This window comes from Terrapene carolina, unplaced genomic scaffold (genome assembly GCF_002925995.2).
Source record: "Terrapene carolina triunguis isolate 2854851 unplaced genomic scaffold, T_m_triunguis-2.0 Scaffold68, whole genome shotgun sequence".
Classification (NCBI taxonomy): Eukaryota; Metazoa; Chordata; order Testudines; family Emydidae; genus Terrapene; species Terrapene triunguis.
The window spans coordinates 14,380,603-14,402,813 of NW_020664419.1; the positions used below are offsets into that span (position 1 = coordinate 14,380,603).

Here is a 22,211-nt window from a genome sequence, read left to right on the forward strand (position 1 = left end):
GAAAGTCAAGCAAGAAAATGCATCATTTCCCTATACACACTATAACATTATACAGGTAGTTATGTTAATCTTGTGTATTAATTGCTCTGGCACATCCTAAAAAGTTTACAGTAATGGACTGTAATGTATATGTGACCTTAAAGCAATGAGAATCTCATTATTGAAGTTTAAAGAATCCTAATGCGGTATCTATTTGTTCCTCATTCAGAAAATGTACATTAGAAAAACAGCCAATATTGGCTTTACCCTGCATTCCGTCTGCATCTAAAATTCCTAGGGAATTTTGAGTGTACTAGGAATGCAGAATTCAGCCCTGTTGTTTCAAACAGCAGAATTTCCTTTCGGTATATGAAACTCTTAATCAAAAATCATTGTACCTAACCATTGGAGCAACTTACTAAGGTTTGTGGATTCTCCATAACAGGCAATTTTTAAATCAACATTGTTTTTTTTCCCTAAAAGATATTCTCTAGTTCAAATAGTAATTAATTCAGGGGGTCCAGGGAAGTATTATACAGGAGGTCAGACTGGATCAGGGATCGGCAACCTTTGGCACGCAGCCCATCAGGGAAATCTGCTGGCGGGCCGAGACAGTTTGTTTACCTGCAGTGTCCGCAGGTTCAGCCAATCGCAGCTCCCACTGGCCGCTGTTCGCCGTTCCAGGACAATGAGGGCTGCGGGAAGCAGCGTGGGCCAAGGGATGTGCTGGCAGCCGCTAAGCGTGCCAAAGGTTGCCGATCCCTGGACTAGATGATCACAGTGGTTCTTCTGGCATTATAATCTATGAATCTGTGAGTTGCATCATTGTTGACATATTTTGAAATGTTTTCCTTGTGAAATCAGCTATCACAGTCCACTAATCCAAGCTCCTATTGCTTTCCCCTGATTTTCCTGATGAATCTTCTTGCTATGGAATCAATAGTCTGAGCCAGGGGTGGCCAACCTGAGCCTGAGATGGAGCCAGAATTTACCAATGTACATTGCCAAAGAGCCACAGTAATATGTCAGCAGCCCCCCATCCGCTTCCCCCCCACCCCCGCTCCCAGCACTTCCTGCCCACCGGCAGCCCCGCTGATCAGCATCTCCCCCTACTTCCCCGCACCTCCTGATCAGCTGTTTCATGGCATGCAGGAGGCTCTGGGGTGGGTGGGGGGAGCGAGGGCATGGCAGGCTAAGGGAAAGGGGCAGGAAGGGGTGGACTGGGTGCAGGGCCTGTGGCAGAGCCAGGGGTTAAGTAGTGAGCACCCCCCGGAACATTGGAAAGTTGCACCTGCAGCTCCAGCCCCGGAGTCGGTGCCTATACAAGGAGCCGCATATTAACTTCTGAAGAGCCGCATGTGGCTGGTTTGAGCTATTAGACAAGCAAATAGTCAAGAAAAAAGAGAGAAGAGATTTATTTGTTTAATCTGTTCCCTACTTTATATAATCACTGTGCTTACAAAAACACTACGTTTGTGCAAAGTTATGGAAAGACAGTGGACGGGGCACTAACCTGGGAGTCAGAAGTTCTATTTTGGGTTCTGCCCTGATTTAGTGGCAACTACGAGAAAGTAACTCTTTGTTCTCCAGTTTGAAATGGGATGCCTGATGATACTTACCTTCCTTTGTAAAACACTTTGAGATCTACAGAAGAAAAACTCTGTATAGGCTTATCCAAAGACAGTGCAAAATCTGCCATTGACTTCAGTGGCCTTTGCATCAGGTCCTAAAAGAGCTGAATGTTGTTATTAAGGAAGGAGGAGAGCAAAATCAGAAAACCATAAGTAACTTTTAAGTTAAGGTTACAGAAGGAACAACCATACTGCATGTCCTGTATTTTTCAGTTATCTAAATTCTATAGCATAAACAGGGAATATATTAATTTACATTCTTAACTGAAAAATAAGAATGGAAACTTCTACTTATTATAAGTGCAAAATGACAGCAGGGATTATTAACTTTGGAAATTTATCAGCATTTTCAGACATTTGTGATTCATTCTATATAACCTTAAAGTTGCATTCGGGTAAGTTTTGTTTTGGGGGATTTTTTTGTTTTTTGTTCGTTTTTGGAGGGGCAGTGTGCATTTCATTTTCTTGAATTCTTTTTTTCTAGAAAAGAGAAACATGGAATTGTCTTTTGTGCTCCCACTTAAACTTTGATGGTCACCTTTCTTTGAACTTAATGGGATGTGGGAGGAATGCTGTAACCTATTGAGCAAAATCTGCCAAATTGACTTCAGCTAAGTAAAGGCTTCAGGTTTGGATCCATTTTTTGTCTGGAGAAGGCAGGCAGTGTCAACAGTTCTTTAATTAATAAAACCTCTCTCTCTCAAAACACAAATCCTACCCCAAACAGAGATTTTACCCCGAAAAAGGAAAAGTGACAGACACTGCATAGTTTGACTTGGTACTGCACAAAGTTTTGATTAAATAACTAGAACTATATAAAATTAACATGGCACAATTAAATCGATTAGAAGCTGACCAACTGATAGGCCTCAAAATGTAATTGTAAATGTGGTATCATCATCAAGCGGATGTGTTTCTAGTGGGAGACCGCAGGGGTTGGTTCTTGGCCCTATGCTATTTAACATTTATATCTATGACTTAGAAGAAAAAATAAAATCATCACTGATAAAGTTTTCCGATGACATAAAAATTGGGGGAATGGTAAGTAATGAAGAGGACAAGTCACTGGTACTGAGAGATCTGGATCAGTTGGTAAGCTGGGTGCAAGAAAACAAGAAGTGTTTTAATACAGCTAAATGTAAATGGATACATGTAGGAACAAAGAATGTAGGCCATACTTGCAGAATGGGGGACTCTATCCTGGGAGATTATTTTACCTCCATATTTGACACTGGTGCTATCACTGCTGTGTCCAGTTCTGGTGTCCACAATTCAAGAAGGATGTTGATAAATTGGAGAGGGTTCAGAGAAGAGCCCCATGTGTTACAGGGATAGAATCTAGGAGCTCAATCTATTTAGCATAACAAAGTGAAGGTTAAGGGGTGACTTGATCACAGTCTATAAGTAGCTGCATGAGGAACAAATATTTCATAGTGGGCTCTTCAGGCTAGCAGAGAAAGGTATAACATGATTCAGTGTCTGGAAGTTGAAGCTAGAAAAATTCAGATGGGATATAGGGAGTAAATTTTTAACAGTGAGGGTAATTAGCTATTGGAATCATTTAACAAAAGTAGTGGTAGATTTTCCGTCACTGATTGGATGTTTTTCTAAAAGATTAGATCTGGGAATTATTTTGGGGAAGTTCTATGGCCTGTTTTAAACAAGGGTCAGACTAGATTATGATAATGATCCCTTCTGGCCTTGGAATCTATTATTCTAAGTCCAGTAGAGACTTTGCTATTGATTTTACAGGGAAGGTGCTCACATACAATGGAGTTGGGTGGACGTATAAAACCCTGAGATAGAGATAGGGGAGCACTACATTAATATGCACTGTGATAGCGGAATCTTCACAACAGGGGGATAAAAAAGTAGAAATTTGTGCCAGAATTTTCAAACTTGGAGTCCTCAGGTCAGTACCTAAATCTATGTTCTGAGGGTGCTTTGTACATATGAAAACCTGGCCATTTATTTTGGTGCCATAATATGATTTTAAAGGCTTGATCCGAAGTCTACTGTGGGACAAGAGAGAAAATAGAAAATCTCTGAATACCAAAAAGGTAAAAGTTTGCAGAATCAAGTTAAAGTTCTTGTGCTGAAACCACTGCCTGTCATGCTGACCATAGCATAATCTCATTGTTTCCTTGTACTTCCCCCATTAGCTACTGTCTTATACTTAGATTGTTAGCTTTTTAGGCCAGGGACTGCATATCATTTCTGTGTGTGTCTAGCGCCTAGTATAATGGGGGTTTGGTCCATGGGGCTTCTAGGTGCTATTGCAATCCAAATAACACAATGGTAAAAAGAAGTACAGCAAATGCTTATTTGCATCCATCTTCCAGCTGATGGTATTTTCCATGTTTTGACTGTCCTGCTAATCAACTTGTTCAAAGCAGAGAAGCATCATATTTTGAATTATAAATTTCCACAGTTTGACTGCTATGAAGCAGCCTGTGATTTGTCAGATTAAATTTCTGAAAGGGCGATATATGGGTTGTGTAGTTCATTAACATGTTGCAAAGAATGTTTTGAATATTATTCAGACATTGGCAAGCTCTCTTGTCTTAGCACCACTGGGGTGCTGTTTGTTTGTTTGTTTGTTTAATTTCATTTGCTGATATGTTACATGGTGGTGACTCAGTTTATGTTATAAGGTAATATCCATTCTTCATGAGGAGAAGCCTAGGGGAAAACTTCCCTCAGTTCTGAATCAGCTGTGGTCTCTGAACCAGACCCAGCTGCCAGGCTGCTGTAAACTTTCCAGAATCATTATTTCGACTTATGGTACCATTAAGTTCTCATATAACTCTTAACAGAAACAAAATCCCCACCTAAAGGGGGATGTGCAAGCAAAATTTGTGCTTTCATTAAAGTCCATAATCACTAGCAAATGTTATTGATCAGTACGTTTATTTTGATTAGGGAGCAAGAAATGGTGTTACTGAAATCTCCACACAGATTAGCTTGGGACTGGAAATAATTTACTTCCGTCTGTTTGTATAGTTTGTGGCAGCTGTTTTATTTTATAATGTAAGGGTGCCATCTAGCGGTCATAACAAGCTACTTTTTTAGTGAAACCTAACCAAATGCTAATGTAATCTCAGATTTATAAATGGTATATTATTAAAACACCCTAAAACAGGCACTTGATGTAACTTGAGCATTTTCAGATGCGCTGTCTGCATCTCATCTGTAACAGCAAGTTGTCACACAGGATATCAACACTGAAGTCCGGTCCAGTGCTGCCTGACTAGTGTTGAATCCCTAATCCCTGCAACTTCACTGGACTGGTCACCTCGTACATATGGATGATATGTGACTCCCCAAAGCCATATTTTATGGAGAGTTGAAAATGGGAGTACATATGCTAGGAGGCCAATGAAAACAATACAAGAACACTCTCAAAGCCCACCTAAAAGCTGGCCACGCCGACCCGAACACATGGGAAGCTGCTGCTGGTAGATCAGGATTGTGGCAGACCTGTTGGTCTGAAGTTAAAGCCATTGAGAACAGCTGAACAGAAAAGGCCAAAGAGAAGCATGAGCGAAGAAAGCAGGCCGTGGCAAAAACATGTGGCCATGTCTGCCAGACATGCGGATGCATCTGCGGATCCCTCATTGATTTACATTTGCCCAAGAAAACACACGGAAACAACTTGACTCTCTTATGTCGACTATGACTATTATTTATTTTTTAAGAGGTGGATATTGTCCTCTTATAAAACTTTGAAATCAAATTTATGTTTGCATATGTTTTCTTTTAGAAAAACACAATGTGCAACAATTTAATATACCAGTAGTTATTAAGTAGAAATCTATGGGCTAAAAACATAAGGGGCAAAGTTTTCAAAACAGCTCAGCTTCCATTTAGGCACCTAGAGAAGGGCTGGATTTTTCAAAGTGAGCAGAACCTAGCTGTTCTCCTTAAGTCTCTTATGGACAGATTTTCAAAAGTGATCAGCACTTACCACGCTGGGCACTTCTGAAAATCTGGTCACTTCATTTTGGTACCTGAATGGGAGCTGAGCTCTTCTAAAAAATCTGGCCCCATTTCTGTTCACAGCTGTCTTTCAGCAAATATCCTACCACCAGACTCCCCCACCTCAATCTTTCCATTGGGTAGTACTGTTCTAAAATAGCATGCTGTTTGCAAATGACAAGATTAATGCCATTTTCCTTGGAAATATAGTTAGTATAAACAACCATGAACAAGAAATAGGATTACAATAAGGTAAAGCATTTTATTAGTCTCTGATACTGAAGCCTCAGCTCCCAGTGAAGTCACAATATGTCATAGAATCAGATTTATTATTATTATTATTAATTTATTATTTTAATTATATATTATCTGTGTATTATGTAATACCTAGCGGCCCCATCTGAAATCAGAGTCCCATTCTTCTAAGTACTATACAAAGCAGAGTAAGACAGACCCTGTCATGAAGACCTTTCAGTCTAAATCAGTGGTGGGAAACCTGTGGCCCACAGGCTGCATGCAGCCCATCAGGGTAATCTGATTGTGGGTCGCAAGACATTTTGCTGATTTTGACTGTCTGCAGGCATGGCCCCCCGCAGCTCCCAGTGGCTGCGGTTCGCCGTTCACAGCCAATGGGAGCTGTGGCAAGCGGTGGGTCGCAGGGACACCCACCATTGGTCTAAATTGACAAGACAGACAGTGGGTAGGAGAAAGAAACATTACTATCTCCATTGTACAGATGGGGCGCTGAGGCAGATTAAATGAATGCCAAAGGTCACACAGGAAGGCTGTAGTAGAACCAGGAATTAAACCCAGATCTGCTGATCCTAGTCTAGTGTCATAATCGCAAGAACATCCTTCTTTTCTAAGGGCCTGAAGTCAATAAGACTCTTTTCATTAACTTCAATAAGACATGAATGAGGCCCTAGATCCGTTAAGAGTAGGCACCTTTTGAGGAGCACAATTTGTTTTTAGACAGGAAATTTCACCTTGTAAAGAAGTACTATCTATAGCATGCTATTCTCTCTTATTATTTATCATTTGTATTACAATACTACCTCAGAGCTCTGATCACAGACCAGGACCCCATTCTGCTAGGTGCTGTACAAACACAGAACAAAACCACAGTCCCTACCCAAAATAGTTTACCCAGTTTCTCTTCCTTATTTATTGTAGCTTAAGAGTTCTGTATCGTGAGGAAGGGTGAATCTGGTGGAACCTTTGGTTTTGCTAATCTTACTAATGAATATATTAGACTCTCAGTATAGACTTAGACAGCACGGAAACTTTTTCTCCTGTAATTTAAACCCATCCGGTATTTTTAATCCTGAGGTTTTTTCAGTTTTTAACAAAATGTTTTTCTCACAAAAGAGAAGCCTGCACTATGTTGGAGAAAACAGAATTCCTCGCTACCTTCCAAAAGCTAGGCTGGCTTCCAGCAGGCTTCTAACACCACAGTTTTGTCCAAAGTATTAACTACAACTTTCCTATGTCTTGCAATTATGGGCTTTGGGGTAAAATTGTGCCACAGGCCAGCATCCCTTATACATTCCCATGGGTTGGCTTTTTTCCTAATGTTCTCAGTTCATATACAACCTCACATACTCAGTGGCTGACTCAATCTCTTGGCTAAAGTTGTAGAGAATATTAACAAGTTGTGTCTATCATGTTTTTTTTTTCATCACCACTTCCAGAGTACCTAGTAAGTACAGTATTGCCCTAACTTGTTTACTAATATGTCTGGTCTGCAGGGGGTGAGCTGTTTGCTGGGCTCTACAATGACTACTGGGGGAGAGATGCTGCTGTCTTGCGTACTATGGGTCGTATGCCACATATTCGAACTGAACCTGATGATGAACGTTTATTGAAAGGTACAGGAAGTGAAAGATACAGGGCCCTTCCTCTTCATAAAGTTAGGGAAATCTTCTTTGGAGATCTGTTGTTTATCAGAAATGAGAACTACAATGTCATGAGCCAGATTCACCCTGGATCCAGCACAGAATTTTAGAGAGGGCTTCTCTCTGCATAAGATCCTCCCAAGGGGTTGAAAGAGTGCACCAACACAGGCTTACAGCCAGCAGTGGACAATGTGATTCCACAACCGGCAGGTCACCTATGGAGAGTGCATGCTTAGGGAGGCTAGATGTGCTGATTCAGTGCATCAGCTAAGGAGCCTCCATCTTAAGCCCAAGAGAGGACAGAGGTGACAGCCCTGTTGCCTGCCTTTTCCAGTGGGCCTCAGACCTGGGGAACAAAGAGGAAGGCTGGTGCAAGGAAGTGCAGTTTGGATCTATTTGCGCCAGTGCAAGTGAATTTGGCTCATTGGCTCTACAATGTGGTTGTAGATTGGAGGCATCTCAAAAGTGGTGATTTTTTCAGATGCTAGGGGTGAAATCGTGGTCCCACTGAAATCAATGGGAGTTTTGCCATTGACTTAGTGAGTTGGAATTTCAACCTAGATACAAGGCCTCATTTCACCAAACCACTGAAATATGTACTTAACTTTGAGCAAGTGTTTCAATCTCTTGACTCCAATGAGACTAAATACATGCTTGAATAGTTTGCTGAATCGTGGACCTGGGTACTACAATGGCAAGTACTATATAAATCAGTGGTTCTCAAACTTTTTTACTGGTGACCCCTTTCACATAGCAAGCCTCTGAGTGCGACCCCCCCCCTTATAAATTAAAAACACATTTTAATATATTTAACACCATTATAAATGCTGGAGGCAAAACGGGGCTTGGGGTGGAGACTGACAGCTCACAACCCCCCATGTAATAGCCTCGTTACTCCTTGAGGGGTCCCGACCCCCAGTTTGAGAACCCCTGATATAAATGATGTCAGAGATAATTAAAAAGTTAGATAGATGTACTCAATACATAGGCAAAATTGATCTTATCTCTAAGAGATCTTCTGTTTAAAATTAGGTTTCATGGTGGTATGGTTACAGTTTTGTTTTTTAATTTCCTCTAGTTTTACACTGTGATTATGAAAAGAGGAAATATTTTAAAATATATATTTATATTTATATTTTAATCAACCAGCATAAAATCCCCAGCTTAGTCCTCAATGACAGCAACATCTTAAAACAGCGTTATGGCTCCAATATTAGAGCAGAAGTGTATGAAATATTTACATTAAAAAAACATCCTATAATGATATCATGTCAGGTCCTAAGCTTCTTAAGAGGTCATGTCAATGGAATGAATGTGGTTCCAGCTTTTGAAGAAAGCTGTAAATGCTTTCCCAGAATGACTTGGGATGAAAAGGAATCACTCAGAACTCTGCCCAGGTTTGTGTTAAAGGTTCACAACATGGGTAAACCCAAATTTCAGCTTAGTAATGAAAACCCAAACCAGAAAAGTTTCAGGTGGTTACTGTTTCTTAACAAAGGTGCACCCAGCTCCTTCTAGCTACAGGCACACCTCGGTTAGCTGAACAGAGCTGGTCCTTTATCTCACTGGTAAACGGCACTTTGTCTGAAGCCAAAGTTGGTATTCCTGGGCTTGTTTTGTATGTGGCCAGAGATTGCTACATAAACTCAGTGCCAAGTTTCAGCCTAATTTAAACTAAAATGTAAAAGCCCCAGATAACAGGGTGGGAAAGAGATCTTTTCCTTGAACATATACAAAAGCATATTGATATGCGAATTGGAGCCATAAAAATATTTTTGAAGCTAATGTTTTCCACATGTTCTGTAGATACCCACCCAAATAAAATAGGTTTCTACTCTGTTTCCACCCCGAAAATGGTAGACCTTTCCCTGGAAAATCTCTGCTTTCTTCATTACATTTTCCTGTTCTCTATTAAAATGGTTAATTGATTTTTAAAATATTTATGATGTTTTAATAAACTTGAGCCAACTCCTTTTTTTTCCTTCCTTTTTAAAGAACCAAAGTTTGTTGGCTCATACATGATTCCCGACAATGAAGACCGGGATGATAACAAAGTCTATTTCTTCTTTACTGAAAAAGCGTTAGAGGCAGAGACAGGCGCTCATGCCATTTATGCCAGAGTTGGACGAGTGTGTGTGGTGAGATTCTTTTGTCCTGATCCTCTAGTAGAACAACTTACTGTGTGCTCACTTTTTCATACATTCTCCCACCTTCAAATGTACCATCAGTTAGTATTGGGGGTGGAGGGGAAGGGCGTCAGATGGGTCTGAACAAAAATCCCGCATCTAACCATCCTCCAACTTTTGGGAAATTCAAAATCCTAACCCACATTTGGGCTGGAAGCTGAACCTCCTCATCCAAACACTATTGCACTCTTTAGTGAGGATGTTCAAAATCCAGACATGGATCCAAGTTTTGTGGTTTAAGCCCATCTTTAGTTCTTTTGCAGTTAAGTGACACAGTTTGGTAATAATAATAATGATATTTAGCACTCAATGCTCACACAGCATTTCCCCAGCCAGATTCTATCCTGCATCAGAGCTCTCCTCGGAACAAGGGGTGGATGACGAATAACTGGCTGTGTGAGGGGTTGGCTCCAGCCCCAAACCCACTTACAGCTGCTGCCAGGCCATTCTAAGTAACACAATGCTTTATGGTCCCTACATACATGGGAGGATATGGGAGCTCAGCCACATGCTCCCAGCACATACCTTCCTGGCCCCAACATGCCACCTACATCAGGGATTGGAGGAACAGTATTCACAGGGCTCCCTGTGGATACCAACAAGGAGCTCTCCTTGGATTAGAATATTCTGCTGCTCATTTGCAGCCGGTTTCTAGCCTCTTCGCATGAATAGCGAAAATGAGCCAGATCGCAATAGATCCAGTCTTACATGTGGAGAGGACCTTTTAAATATGAACTAATTAATCCTTGCAATACCACTGTGAGCTAGTAAGCAGCATAATCCCCATTTTACCTATGAGGAAAAGAGGTGAAATGATTTGACATGGTCACACAGCAAGTCAGTAGCAGAGCCAGGACTAGACTGCAGATTTCTCAGTGTCTAATCTGCCTTTGAAGGCAGCCACATTCATTCTTCATAACTAAAGGAAGACTGATGGATGTACAGAGATGTACAAATGGAACAACATGCAAAACTACTTTCTTAGCAGGAGACACAGGATGTTACACTTAGCCTCCAGCAAACGGCTTGTTAAAATTTCTTATGCAGCCCCTAGTTAAAAGAGAGTCAAGTATAGGAAACATCCTAAATAGGGATGGTATCAAACTGAAACCCAGATTCTCAACATCACCAATGCTTGGCATCCAGAAGCCCATGTCCCCTCTCAAGGCTGAGAAATGACACTGCCCCTGGGCGGGCCGGGTTGGAAGGTGGGGACTGAGTGTCTGGCAGGTGAGGCACTGGGGCCAGCAGCCGCAGTGAGGATAGTTCGACTGGGATTGACGAGAAATTTCTGGGGGCTCCCCAATATAGGTCTTGGGACATATTTGCAGGACACTGTGTGGAAGGTTGCAGTGAATTAGCCCTGTCTGTAACTGTTCCATAGACAGATTTGGGGTTTCTGTCTCCAAGTCTGTTGATGCAGCACTGCACTCAGTTCATATAAAAATATACAGTCAGCTAAAATGTTTGGACTATTGAGTTAACAGACTGTAGAAATAAATGTGAAGGGTTTACAACAGCTGGACAGGTAAAACTAGTTGCAGCCCTGGTATTTAATTAAAAATTCTTACAAACCCACAGCTTTTAATGAGAAATTGAATAAATCTCTACAGTTTTACTAGAGACTGACTCCAAAATAATAACACAAGTGGAATAATAGAAATGTGGTTTGAAATTGTATGCTTCAGACATTGAAAGGCATGATGAAAGCGCAATTCAACATAGAGTATTGTTCTTCTAGATGCATTCCTCTAAATTACATTTATTATTTGTTTCTCTCTCCACACAGAATGATATGGGAGGACAGCGAATGTTGGTGAATAAATGGAGCACTTTCCTCAAAACCAGACTGATCTGCTCTGTGCCAGGAATGAATGGAATCGATACACATTTCGATGAATTAGGTAAATATCTTGGACAGAAATAAAGTTACACCACATTGTACAGAATGTGAACTTCCCTGCTAATCCCTTTTTACCCTTAATATAGGACATGGATCATTAACAGGAAGTGACTACTAATCTTTGAATTACAACAAATATATATATACCATATATTTCTAATACATATATTTCAATACATATGTTCCTTATATTTCAATATATATTATAATATATAAAATGGATTTGCAGAGCAGGCTATCTTCCATTACACTTGTATTTATTTATATCATGTTTTTAAAAGCTGTGTGAAATTAAGTCGTGTTTATCGAGAAATAACTTTACACTGTTAACAAGCAGTCAACTCTATGTCCTTTGGGACTGGGAAAAGTAGGTGAGCTATAAATAACATTGTATTTTCATTTTTACAGAGGATGTGTTTTTGCTACAAACTCGGGATAACAAAAATCCAGTGATATTTGGACTCTTTAACACTACAAGGTAACCAGCTAGGAAATATCACAGTAATAGAGGCATATTTGACCAGTCTATAATTAAGGAAGATGTCAGTTATGTGATAAATATCATATAGCTGATACACATTGTATAACTGATCAATTTAATTCCGCTTCACTTAGAGCCTAATCCAGAGGTCGGCAACCTTCAGCACGTGGCTCGTCAGGATAATCCGCTGGTGGGCCATGAGACATTTTGTTTATGTTGACCATCCTCAGGCATGGCCCCCTGCATCTCCCAGTGGCCATAGTTCGCCGTTCCCGGCCACTGGGAGCTGCGGGAGGGCATGCGTGCGGACAGTCAACGTAAACAAGATGTCTCGCGGCCCGCCAGAGGATTACCCTGATTGGCCGCATGCCAAAGGTTGCCGACCCCTGGCCTAATCTATTGTCCACTGAAGTCAATAGAAGGACTCAGATTGACTTTAGGTGGTGGTGTATCATTCTCATAGGTCCTAATTCAGCAAGAAATTATACAAATGAATAGAGAAAGTCTATGAGTAGAAGGATGGTCTAGAGTTTAGGGGCCCTAGTCTAGAAGGTGGGAAACTGAGGTTCAGTTCCCTGTTCTTCCATGGACTTCTTGTGTGACTTTGAGCAAGTCACTTATCTCTGTGACTTAATTTTGCATCTGTAAAATAGAGATAATAGCACTTTTCTGCCACAAAGAGGTGTTGGGAGACTAAATACATTAAAAATTGTGAAGCATTCAGATACTATGGTAATGATGGAGGCCATGTTAGTACCTGAGATAAGGTAATCAGTCCCATTGATTTATGGAACCAATCACATATTTAAACATAGACATATTTTTAAAATATCTTGCTAAATCTAGATTTCATGAGTACTCATTATTAATGCATTCACCGGATATTACATTTATGTAATAAGTTCTATTAGTATGATTAATTCAACCACTAAACTGTACACTACAGTTACAATCTTTGCATTAACATCTTTGATTTTTATTTTATAGCAATATTTTTAGAGGATATGCTATATGTGTCTATCATATAGCTAGCATCCGAGCAGCCTTCAATGGACCTTACGCTCATAAAGAAGGACCTGAATACCATTGGTCTCTGTATGAAGGAAAAGTACCTTACCCCAGGCCTGGTTCGGTAGGTCCAAGAGAAACCCTATTTCCTATTGTGATGTCAGTCTAATTCAAGTTGGGAAGCAAATAAAATAAACAGGTCATGATGGACAAATATCATAATGTCCAGAATTGTGATAATGAGTATTTGAAATCAATATGATGCTATTGAAAATGGATGTAATGACTCTAGCAATACATTATTAAGACTATCAACAATATATTTTACTCAAAGTAAAACAATGACAGTTAGATCCCTAGGGGCTCAGAGGGCTTTGGATTAGACCCTAGTTATCACCTCATGACTCTGTCTACAAAGATTACATGTTTTGGTGGTTTTGGGGGCAAAAAATACATGGAAGTGGTAATTGACTTTTTTGCAATATCTCCAATTTTTTCTGGTTTTAGTAGTTTGGGAATAGCATAAAACCAGGCTTTCCCAAGGTATTTCACTATCTGTTTTCTGGTCCCTGCCAGGACCAGGATATGCAGTGGAATAGGAAAATGTTAGAGCAAAAAAAGCATAGAAATGTAGTACTGAATCATAGAATCATAGAATATCAGGGTTGGGAGGGACCTCAGGAGGTCATCTAGTCCAACCCCCTGCTCAAAGCAGGACTGAAAGGGACCTGGATAGGTCATCTAGTCCAGCCCCCTGTACTGAGGCAGGACTAAGTATTATCTAGACAATCCCTGAGAGGTGTTTGTCTAACCTGTTCTTAAAAACCTCCAATGACGGATATTCCTCAGCCTCCCAAGTAATTTGTTCCACTGCTTAACCACCCTAACAATTAAGAAACGTTTTCTAATGTCGAACCTGACTCTCTTTTCTTGCAATTTAAGCCCATTAATATCACGTCCCCCTCAGTCTTCACTTCTCCAGATTAAACAAACCCAATTGTTTCAATCTTTCCTCACAGGTCATGTTTTCTAGACCTTTAATCATTTTTGTTGCTCTCCTCCGGACTCTCTGTAATTTGTCCACATCTTTCCTGAAGTGTGATGCTCAGAACTGGACACAGTACTCCAGCTGAGGCCTTATCAGTGCTGAGTAGAATGAAATAATTATTTCTTGTTTCTTGCTTAAAACTCACCTGCTAATACATCCCAGAATTATGTCTGCTTTTTTTGCAACGGTTTTACATTGTTTACTTATATATAGTTTGTGATCCACTATAACCCTCAAATCCTTTTCTGCAATACTCCTTCCTAGGCAGTCATTTCCGATTTTTTATTTGTACAATTGATTATTCCTTCCTAAGTGTACTTTGCATTTGTCCTTATTGAATTTCCTCCTATTTAATTCAGACCATTTCTCCACTTTGTCAAGATCATTTTGAATTCTAATCTTGTTTTCCAAACCGCTTGCAATCCCTCCTTGGTACCATCCGCAAACTTTATCAACATACTCTCTATGCCATTGTCCGAATCATTTATGAAGATATTGAATAGAACCAGAGGCAGGTCAGATCCCTGAGTGACCCCACTTGATATGCCCTTCCATCTTGACTGTGAACCACTGATAACGACTCTCTAAGTATAGTTTTCCAACCAGTTGTGCACCCACTTTATAGTAGAATCATCTAGGCTATATAAAATGTTAAATCGAGAAAAGTTAATCCACTGTTTTGAACCTTACTTCAAAGTTCTCGTTCAGTTTGATGCAGGGTTTGTCAAAGGATCAAATGGTTCTTGATTCCAATAATATAGGCCAATGCTCAGACTAGAAATAAGGTGCAGATTTTTAACAGTAAGGGTAATTAATCATTTGAACCATTTACTTAGGGATATGGTGGATTCTCCATCAATTTAAGTTTTAAAATCAGGATTGGGTGTCTTTCCAAAAGATACGCTGTAGCTCAACCAGAATTTATTTTTGATGCAGAGATTACTGGGGTGAAATCCCATAGCTTCTGTTATGCAGAAGGTCAAACCAGACTAGCACAATGGTCCCTTCTGGCCTTAATATGTATGGCTATGTACCATGGTGCCAGGACCCTACAGATGGATGGATAGATTTGATCTGAACCAGTTCCCACTTTCTATCCCTTCTTCTGAGCATCCTGCTTTCCATTCCATTTGCCAATTTTACAAACATGATGAAAGGAAATAAAGATTTTTTTTACAAATTTGCAAAGTACAGAGCTGCAAGAAGAATATAAACATGCTTCTTTCTCGACTTTGTTATGACTTTTCCCAGAAATGGATCTTAGTCCCAATGCACACTAAGTGAAAAGGAAACCCTGGGGCATACTCTGCAAATACAATAGAGCTGGCCTTTTTCCCATGGCATATTTTGCCAGTATACAGGAGCTGGCATCTGCACAGTTGTTTGTGCGTGGCATATAAGTTTTTATTTGGTGTATTGCCAGATTTCTGATGGGGATGACTTACACATTCCTTGCATAGAAAGAGGGGAAGAATGTCTATGATGATGCTTCTTCACAGGCATGGAGCAGCATCCCTCTCTCAGGCTCCCTCTGTCTGTCTGTCTCTCATTTTCGATGTCTCTAAGGCTCCCATCACTATGGGATCTAAACACCACTATTCTTGGTGGCGGGCTTCGGAGCTTTTAAATAGGTTCTCAGCACATTCACATTCCCTGGATATCAATGGTAGCCGAGGGTACACAGTGCCTCCCAAGAGTTTGTCAGCACCTCACAGGATCGGGCCCAGGGTCAAGAAGGCCTGATTCTCCTCTCACTTCCTCTGATGTAAATCAAGAGTAACTGTGTTGAAGTCAATGGAATTGAACCATGGTGTGAATGAGAGGAGAATCAGACCCCAGATTTTTTCCTCTCCCCATACGGCTCCTTCCCCACAGTTGTCTTGTGTAACTAATTAGCTGTAGAAGGTATTATTACCAGCTGCAATTTTGTTAGGCTCAACAAGCCTTTCCTGTAAAATGTCAGCCTCATGCAGATTTTTGGCTGTGTGAGGCCCATTTACATATGTAACCTGTTTAGCTAAAACACACATGCTGCTTTGAAATGTCACCCCGTTATCTTCTAATTGGCTAAGGGTTTGTTCTCCTGAGTTTACCAGTAGAGTAAACAGTTTGCTGGTTCATTACTCATGGTATTGCTTTTGCTTTGCTATCTGAATCAGTATTAAGCTTTATACTAAAAGCAATCATATGCAAAAATAAACTTTGTGTGCAATCCATTTATCATAGAATCACAGAAATGAGAGGTAGAAAGGCCGATTAGATTATCTAGTCCATACCAATGCAGCCTTGTTCCCTATAGTATAATCTCAAATTCACCATCCGGTCTCATTTAAAATTACTGTTGGTTTCTGCTGCTTCTTTTGGGGTAGGAGTCACAAGCCAAAGTACAATAGAATATGTTCCCCTAAAGAGAATATCTGGGATTTGAACACTGTAAATGAGATTTATACCATCTTGATGTCACAGGGCTTTTTGTTCCTTTGTTGATGTGGGGACAAACTTTAGCTATTGGTGTTGAGTCAGGATAAAAAGACTGGGAAGTAAAATGCCTAATTTTCAGCCAGGTGGTGGAAGGAAACTGAAGTAATCATCTCCAAATTTAACACTTTCCATGAGACCGCTATGCCAGTTAATTATCTGACAAAATAAGAGGAAGTGAGGTTGCACCGTAAACAGATTGCAGAATGGTTGATTATTTTACAAAGATTAGATTCTTCTCAACTATTCTGAAAGTCTGTATTCATTCCTCTTTCAGGCAGCAAAACCCTCATATCCCAGAGCAAGGACTGAGTAAAACTGAATGAGGATTTCCACATTAGTCTCTACATTTCTGTTAGGAAATCTTTTAAAACAAATCTGAATGTCTGAGTTTTCTTTTTTTCTGAGCAAGTCACTAGCACTGAGCCATTAAATGGAACTTTCTAGTAAGAAGGACAAAATACTGTGCTAAATCCTCAGCTACACGGGAACCAAATTCAGCCCAGTTGATGGGGAGACAGGCGAAGGAGCTGTGTGCCATTCCAGCTTGACACCCATATCATGCCCCTCTTCTTCGTAGCACCTAGAGGCCCCAACCAAGATCAGGGCACCATTGTGCTGTCATCATCATCACCAAAGGGACATTGCCAATTTGCAGATTCAGTGCCACCTGCATCAATCTCTGGCAAGGTGCTTACGGTAGTCTAGCTGTATATTCAGTTTATGTCCATCCCTGGCAATCTTATCGCACCACCCAAGCTTTTGGCAACCATGTGATTGTTGGACATGTAGTAGCATTCCTTGGTATGCATGCTTTGGAATTTGTTGGTCTTCCATTCTAATAATATGTTTATATTAAGAAAGTCATCTAAACCAAATCAATGCTGATGGAGGGGTTTGACTTTGAATATCCTCATTTCTAATCTTCTCTTGCCACTTGATATGGAGCAGCTGACGAAGATGATGGGAATCAAAAATATCAATCTGGGGTTCTTCAGCCTTCCTCAGTGCACATGTTTCATTGCCATACAATAAAGTTGGCAGCAAGCGAAGCAAGCTGAAGGCCCTGAAACAAGGCAGGAGCTGCTGTTCTATGCATGTCTACATCTTTTGAGCATCCTCCAGCCCTGTCTGTGACTCTGCCCACGTATTTGACAGTTTCCAGCTGTTCAGTGTCCCATCTGGACAGGTTAATACTGAGCTGGCTATAATCTAGAGCTGGAGGATGCCAGGGACTTGGTTTTATCTATTTTGACCAATGTGTACTGCTTTTTGCTCTACCAGATTGGACATCAGCTGCAGCAATTCCCCAACTGAGCGAACAAGACAATGTCATTGGTGTATTTGAGATCTCAAAATAGAATGATCTTCAGGTGAATGCCATGAATGGCTGCCTCCTCAAGCTTATCCATCAACCAGTCAATACTGATGTTGAACAATGGTGACATAATGCAGCCTTGCTGAACTCCCATAGAGATAGGAAACAATGCCATGTATCTGTCATTGACTCAGGCACAGATTTCAATTCCATTAGAGCTCTTCTATCAATGACACTCTCTTCCCAGGGACTCTGAGTCGCTCCATTGCGCTAGAAACTATGCAAACAGAGAGTAAGGGTCAGTCCCTGGACCTTAAGAGCTTAACAGTTTAAATAGAGAAGATAGACAAAGGGTGGGAGCAGAAAGAGAGGGACAGAGAGGTCAAAGTCACTCAGCATGTGCGTGGCAGAGCCTGAGTCCCAGTTCACTGAATCGTGTTGCCTTCCTGTGCTCAAGAGTGTTATGGGACCTGGATCAGCTGGCTATGCTAGCTTTATGCTAGCTGAAGATTCAGCCATTCTTGACTGAGATTTAGGGCAGCAGTAGGGTCATTTAGTGCTGCTTCAGTAGCACAAAGAGACCTTTGCGTGGACCAGGCACTGGCTCTCTGAGTTTGTATGTGGGGACCAGACTGTCAGGAGTGGCATGTTGGTGGTGCCGCTTCTTGGAAAGATGTTGGTTGCATTGATCCCAGTGCCTTCTCCATGTTTAGTTAATTCTGAGAGCAACAGTGACAAAAGAAAGCGACAAACCTTGCTCACCTCTGTGAATCAACTTCTATCGATGTTGGCAGTTGGATGAGACTAGGTGGAGTCTATAAATTGGGGGAGAAGAGCAGTTTTAAATCACACAAACCCAGAGCTCACATATTTGGTAGAACTAGACTGGTTCTGGCAGACTCTACAGTCTGTATCTGCTGGAAGTATTACTTTGGTCATGTGTGTAATCAGGCTACTATTCCGTTGTCACATCTAGTGTATTTTTACTGTGGTGCTTCTGAAAACAACACCAGCTTCCTCAGAAATGGTGTTGAAGGGAAACTTTAGAGGCAGCTGCATCTACCAGTTCCTTTCTAGAGTGCCTTACTGCTTTTAATTCAAAAATAAAAGCCTGCAAAGGATCGTATTTATTAAATCTCTCTTGAGTTGGAACTTTGCAATGGAACTTGGCAGTGCTACTCGATATGCTGTGCAGTCCAGCGAAAGCGGAGGTTCAGCTTCTCTGAAAACCCCAAACCCTTTCCCTTTATTACAAACAGCTGGTGAAACTCCATCCTTAGGCTGATTAGACAATTACTTCAAAGTCAACACTGAGCATTCATGGAGCCAACCCCCAAAAGTGGAAACAAACTTCTCCCCCTTTGACAAGTGCAGGAGCTTGTTATTGTCAATTATAGTTGGCTGCAAGTTTAAAATGACCATTTCCAGTAAACATTAAGAGGATTTTATTTCATTTTATTGATTGAAAATCCAATTTAAGTAGGGAGAGCCTGCTACTGTGGCTTTGCTTGAAATGCTTCTGAAAACCACACTGCCATGCGGAGATTGGGAGGAAGTGAATGTTACTGAAATATTTCCAGCTTGCTCATAAACGCTTTCAATTAGAGATCATGAGGCAAATTTGAAATGAAGAATCTATGTTAAGTTAGGGGACATTATCCTAGTCTTTACATAATATTTAAAAATTAACTTTTATGGATAATGCCACAGTTTAGCCCTATAATTAAATTTAACCCAATCAGTCAATTCGCTCCAATCACTGATTTACCGTGTATTTGCTTTGCAAAATGGTAGACTGATCAAGGCAAACATTGGTATTTCAGGCTAACCTGTGATATATAATACTGTCATTATGAGGTAGAAATGAGAATTAAATGCAATACCACTAAGCGTCCTGAGATCAAGAATTACTGCTGGTGCGGTGGGATTCATTTTTTAAATGTGCTTAATTTCCTATTATGGTACGTTCTGCAATCAAAGTAAAATAAACTATAGATTGATACCAAATGTTGCAGTTTTGCTCATTTTACATGGCTGGTTGTACTGAGTAGGAAACTTCTTTCTCCCTACTGTCTTATGATTAATGAAAAAAAGCCAAGAACCATTCTGATAACATTTTAAATGAAAATGGAGGGGAAAAGAGGCACTACACTTTTTGTGAAAAACTAAAAATGTTGATGATGTAAATTTTTCATCAAAAAATCTTTTTACAAAAAAAAAAGCCATTTTCCCAATAAAATAAAGATCTCTGGGTATGCCTGAGCATGGGCTAGCCTACCCGAGCTATTTGAATCCAGCTAACTCGGTAACAACTGCATTGAAGACAGCTCAGCACAGTCAGTAGAAGCCCAGCATGGATCCTGGGGATATATTCGGCTCACTAGCCTGCAGAGTCTGAAGCCTGTGCTGCATTGTTTCTGCTGTTGTTACCCATGTTAGCTGGATTCATGCTAGCCCAGGTAGGCTAGCCTGTGCCCAGCTTTTGCTGTGTAGATATATCCTATGTCTGAAAAAAACCTGATCAGCTCTACTGCTAATGTATTAGAGACCTGGAGCTAATTTATTTCTGTAATACGTTATGAGAGGCCTTAACACTGGTTAGAAAACTCCCTTTATGTAAGTGTATCTGTGCATGCATACATATTTATATATACACACACCTATGTGTGTATATATGTACATGTGTGTGCTATATGTGTGTACACACATAGATACATACATACATACATACTGTGGTCAAATTCAAGCTCTCATTGTAATTAAAAGCAGAATCTGGTTCTCTGTATACATTTGGGTCCAAACCAGAATGCTTTTTTCCTGAATAAGAACTAAATAAACGCCTATTGACTTCAACGAGAATTCTGTTTGAGCAAAGACTCAGCCCACTTGCAGATCTTTGCCCCTGATTACTTCTCATTGCTAGTCACCCACTGCTCTACTGCTCAGACTTTGCCCTCCAGCAGTTCCATCTGCTTTCATGCCCCCTTTATTCCCTAATCCCTCAAACATCCATGTCTTCTCTTCTCCTGGGAACTGTGGAGAGTCAGCATCCTTGAGAATAAGGCCTTTATCATATATCATCTATGCCAGCATTAAAAAAAATCCATGCGTATAACCAACCTATCACATGTTTTTGCAGTGTGCCAGCAAAGTCAATGGCGGTCTGTATGGTTCCACCAAAGACTATCCTGACGAAGCTGTCCGTTTTGCAAGGAGCCATCCACTGATGTATCAGCCCATCAAACCTGTCCATAAGAGGCCAATACTTGTGAAAACCGATGGCAAGTACAAACTAAAACAAATAGCGGTGGATAGAGTGGAAGCTGAAGATGGGCAATATGATGTCTTGTTTATTGGCACAGGTAAATAAAAAAGATGGCATCTTATCTTTTTTTCTCCCAATTTCAACAAATCTATGACACCTCTCCCAGATTAAGCTCTTTCTGTTTGAAAGGCATCAAGGTGAAACCACAATCCTAATAAATAATCATACTCGACATTTCCATAGCACGTTTTATCCGCAGAGCACCAAATGCAAGGAGAGATTACAAGTCTCCCATTTCACCTCTGGAGAATCTGAGGCAGCGATTTATCCAAGGTCATTGAGCAGACAAGTGGCAGAAATAAAAATAAAAAGGGCTGGAAAAGAAGGATTAAAAACTGGGGCCTAGGTTTTTAAGAATGGGAGCCTAAAATACAGCTCCTGCAAAGGGACCTGAATTTTCAAAAGTGCAACTCCCACTGATCACAGTTCAGTGCCACGCCTGAGACCCAGATTCAGGAGAAATTAAAATAAGTGGTCTGATTTTCAAAAAAGTCAGTGCAAGCTGCTGGCTTTATTACTGGGCACCACAAGTCGGGCGGCTGGTGTTAAACAGAAACAGTCCGTTTTTAGACCTACACTGTGATGCCATACCAGGAACTTGTCATTGGAAGACGGGGTTGCCCCATCCTGCAATTCAAAAATAAGCTGCCAAAAGTTTGAGAGTTTTGCTAAGTTTTCAGACATTCCTAATACATTTTGATTTCTCAAAATACCTTTTTTTTTTAGCACCCATAAAACAACTTTGGAAAAGGTCAAATATGTCACAAGCTTTCATATTTCGAAGTCTGGGCAGGCCCACAGAATGGTAACATCCTTTAATGCCTAACTGTTCTTCGGAACTTAAGAAAATGGAAATAAGACCTGGAAATAGACTTGAATCTTTGCAATATTGAACTTGTCTGGAAATGATTTAAAGATTCATACCTCTAAATTTTATCATAGCAACAGGGATTACTTGACACAGGCACTAATGGCCAGTTT

At 40.5% G+C, this 22,211-nt stretch overlaps 1 protein-coding gene across 1 annotated transcript in view; it reads left to right on the top strand.

The window, feature by feature from the left end:
• SEMA3E (semaphorin 3E) overlaps positions 1-22,211 on the top strand; it is a 213,829-nt gene that overhangs the window by 169,138 nt on the left and 22,480 nt on the right. Inside the window, exons 6-11 of the mRNA XM_026648659.1 lie at positions 7,337-7,456; positions 9,479-9,621; positions 11,459-11,573; positions 11,981-12,050; positions 13,041-13,185; positions 21,045-21,267. Of these exons, the coding sequence (XP_026504444.1) occupies positions 7,337-7,456; positions 9,479-9,621; positions 11,459-11,573; positions 11,981-12,050; positions 13,041-13,185; positions 21,045-21,267 (816 nt within the window). The remainder of the gene's footprint in view (positions 1-7,336; positions 7,457-9,478; positions 9,622-11,458; positions 11,574-11,980; positions 12,051-13,040; positions 13,186-21,044; positions 21,268-22,211) is intronic.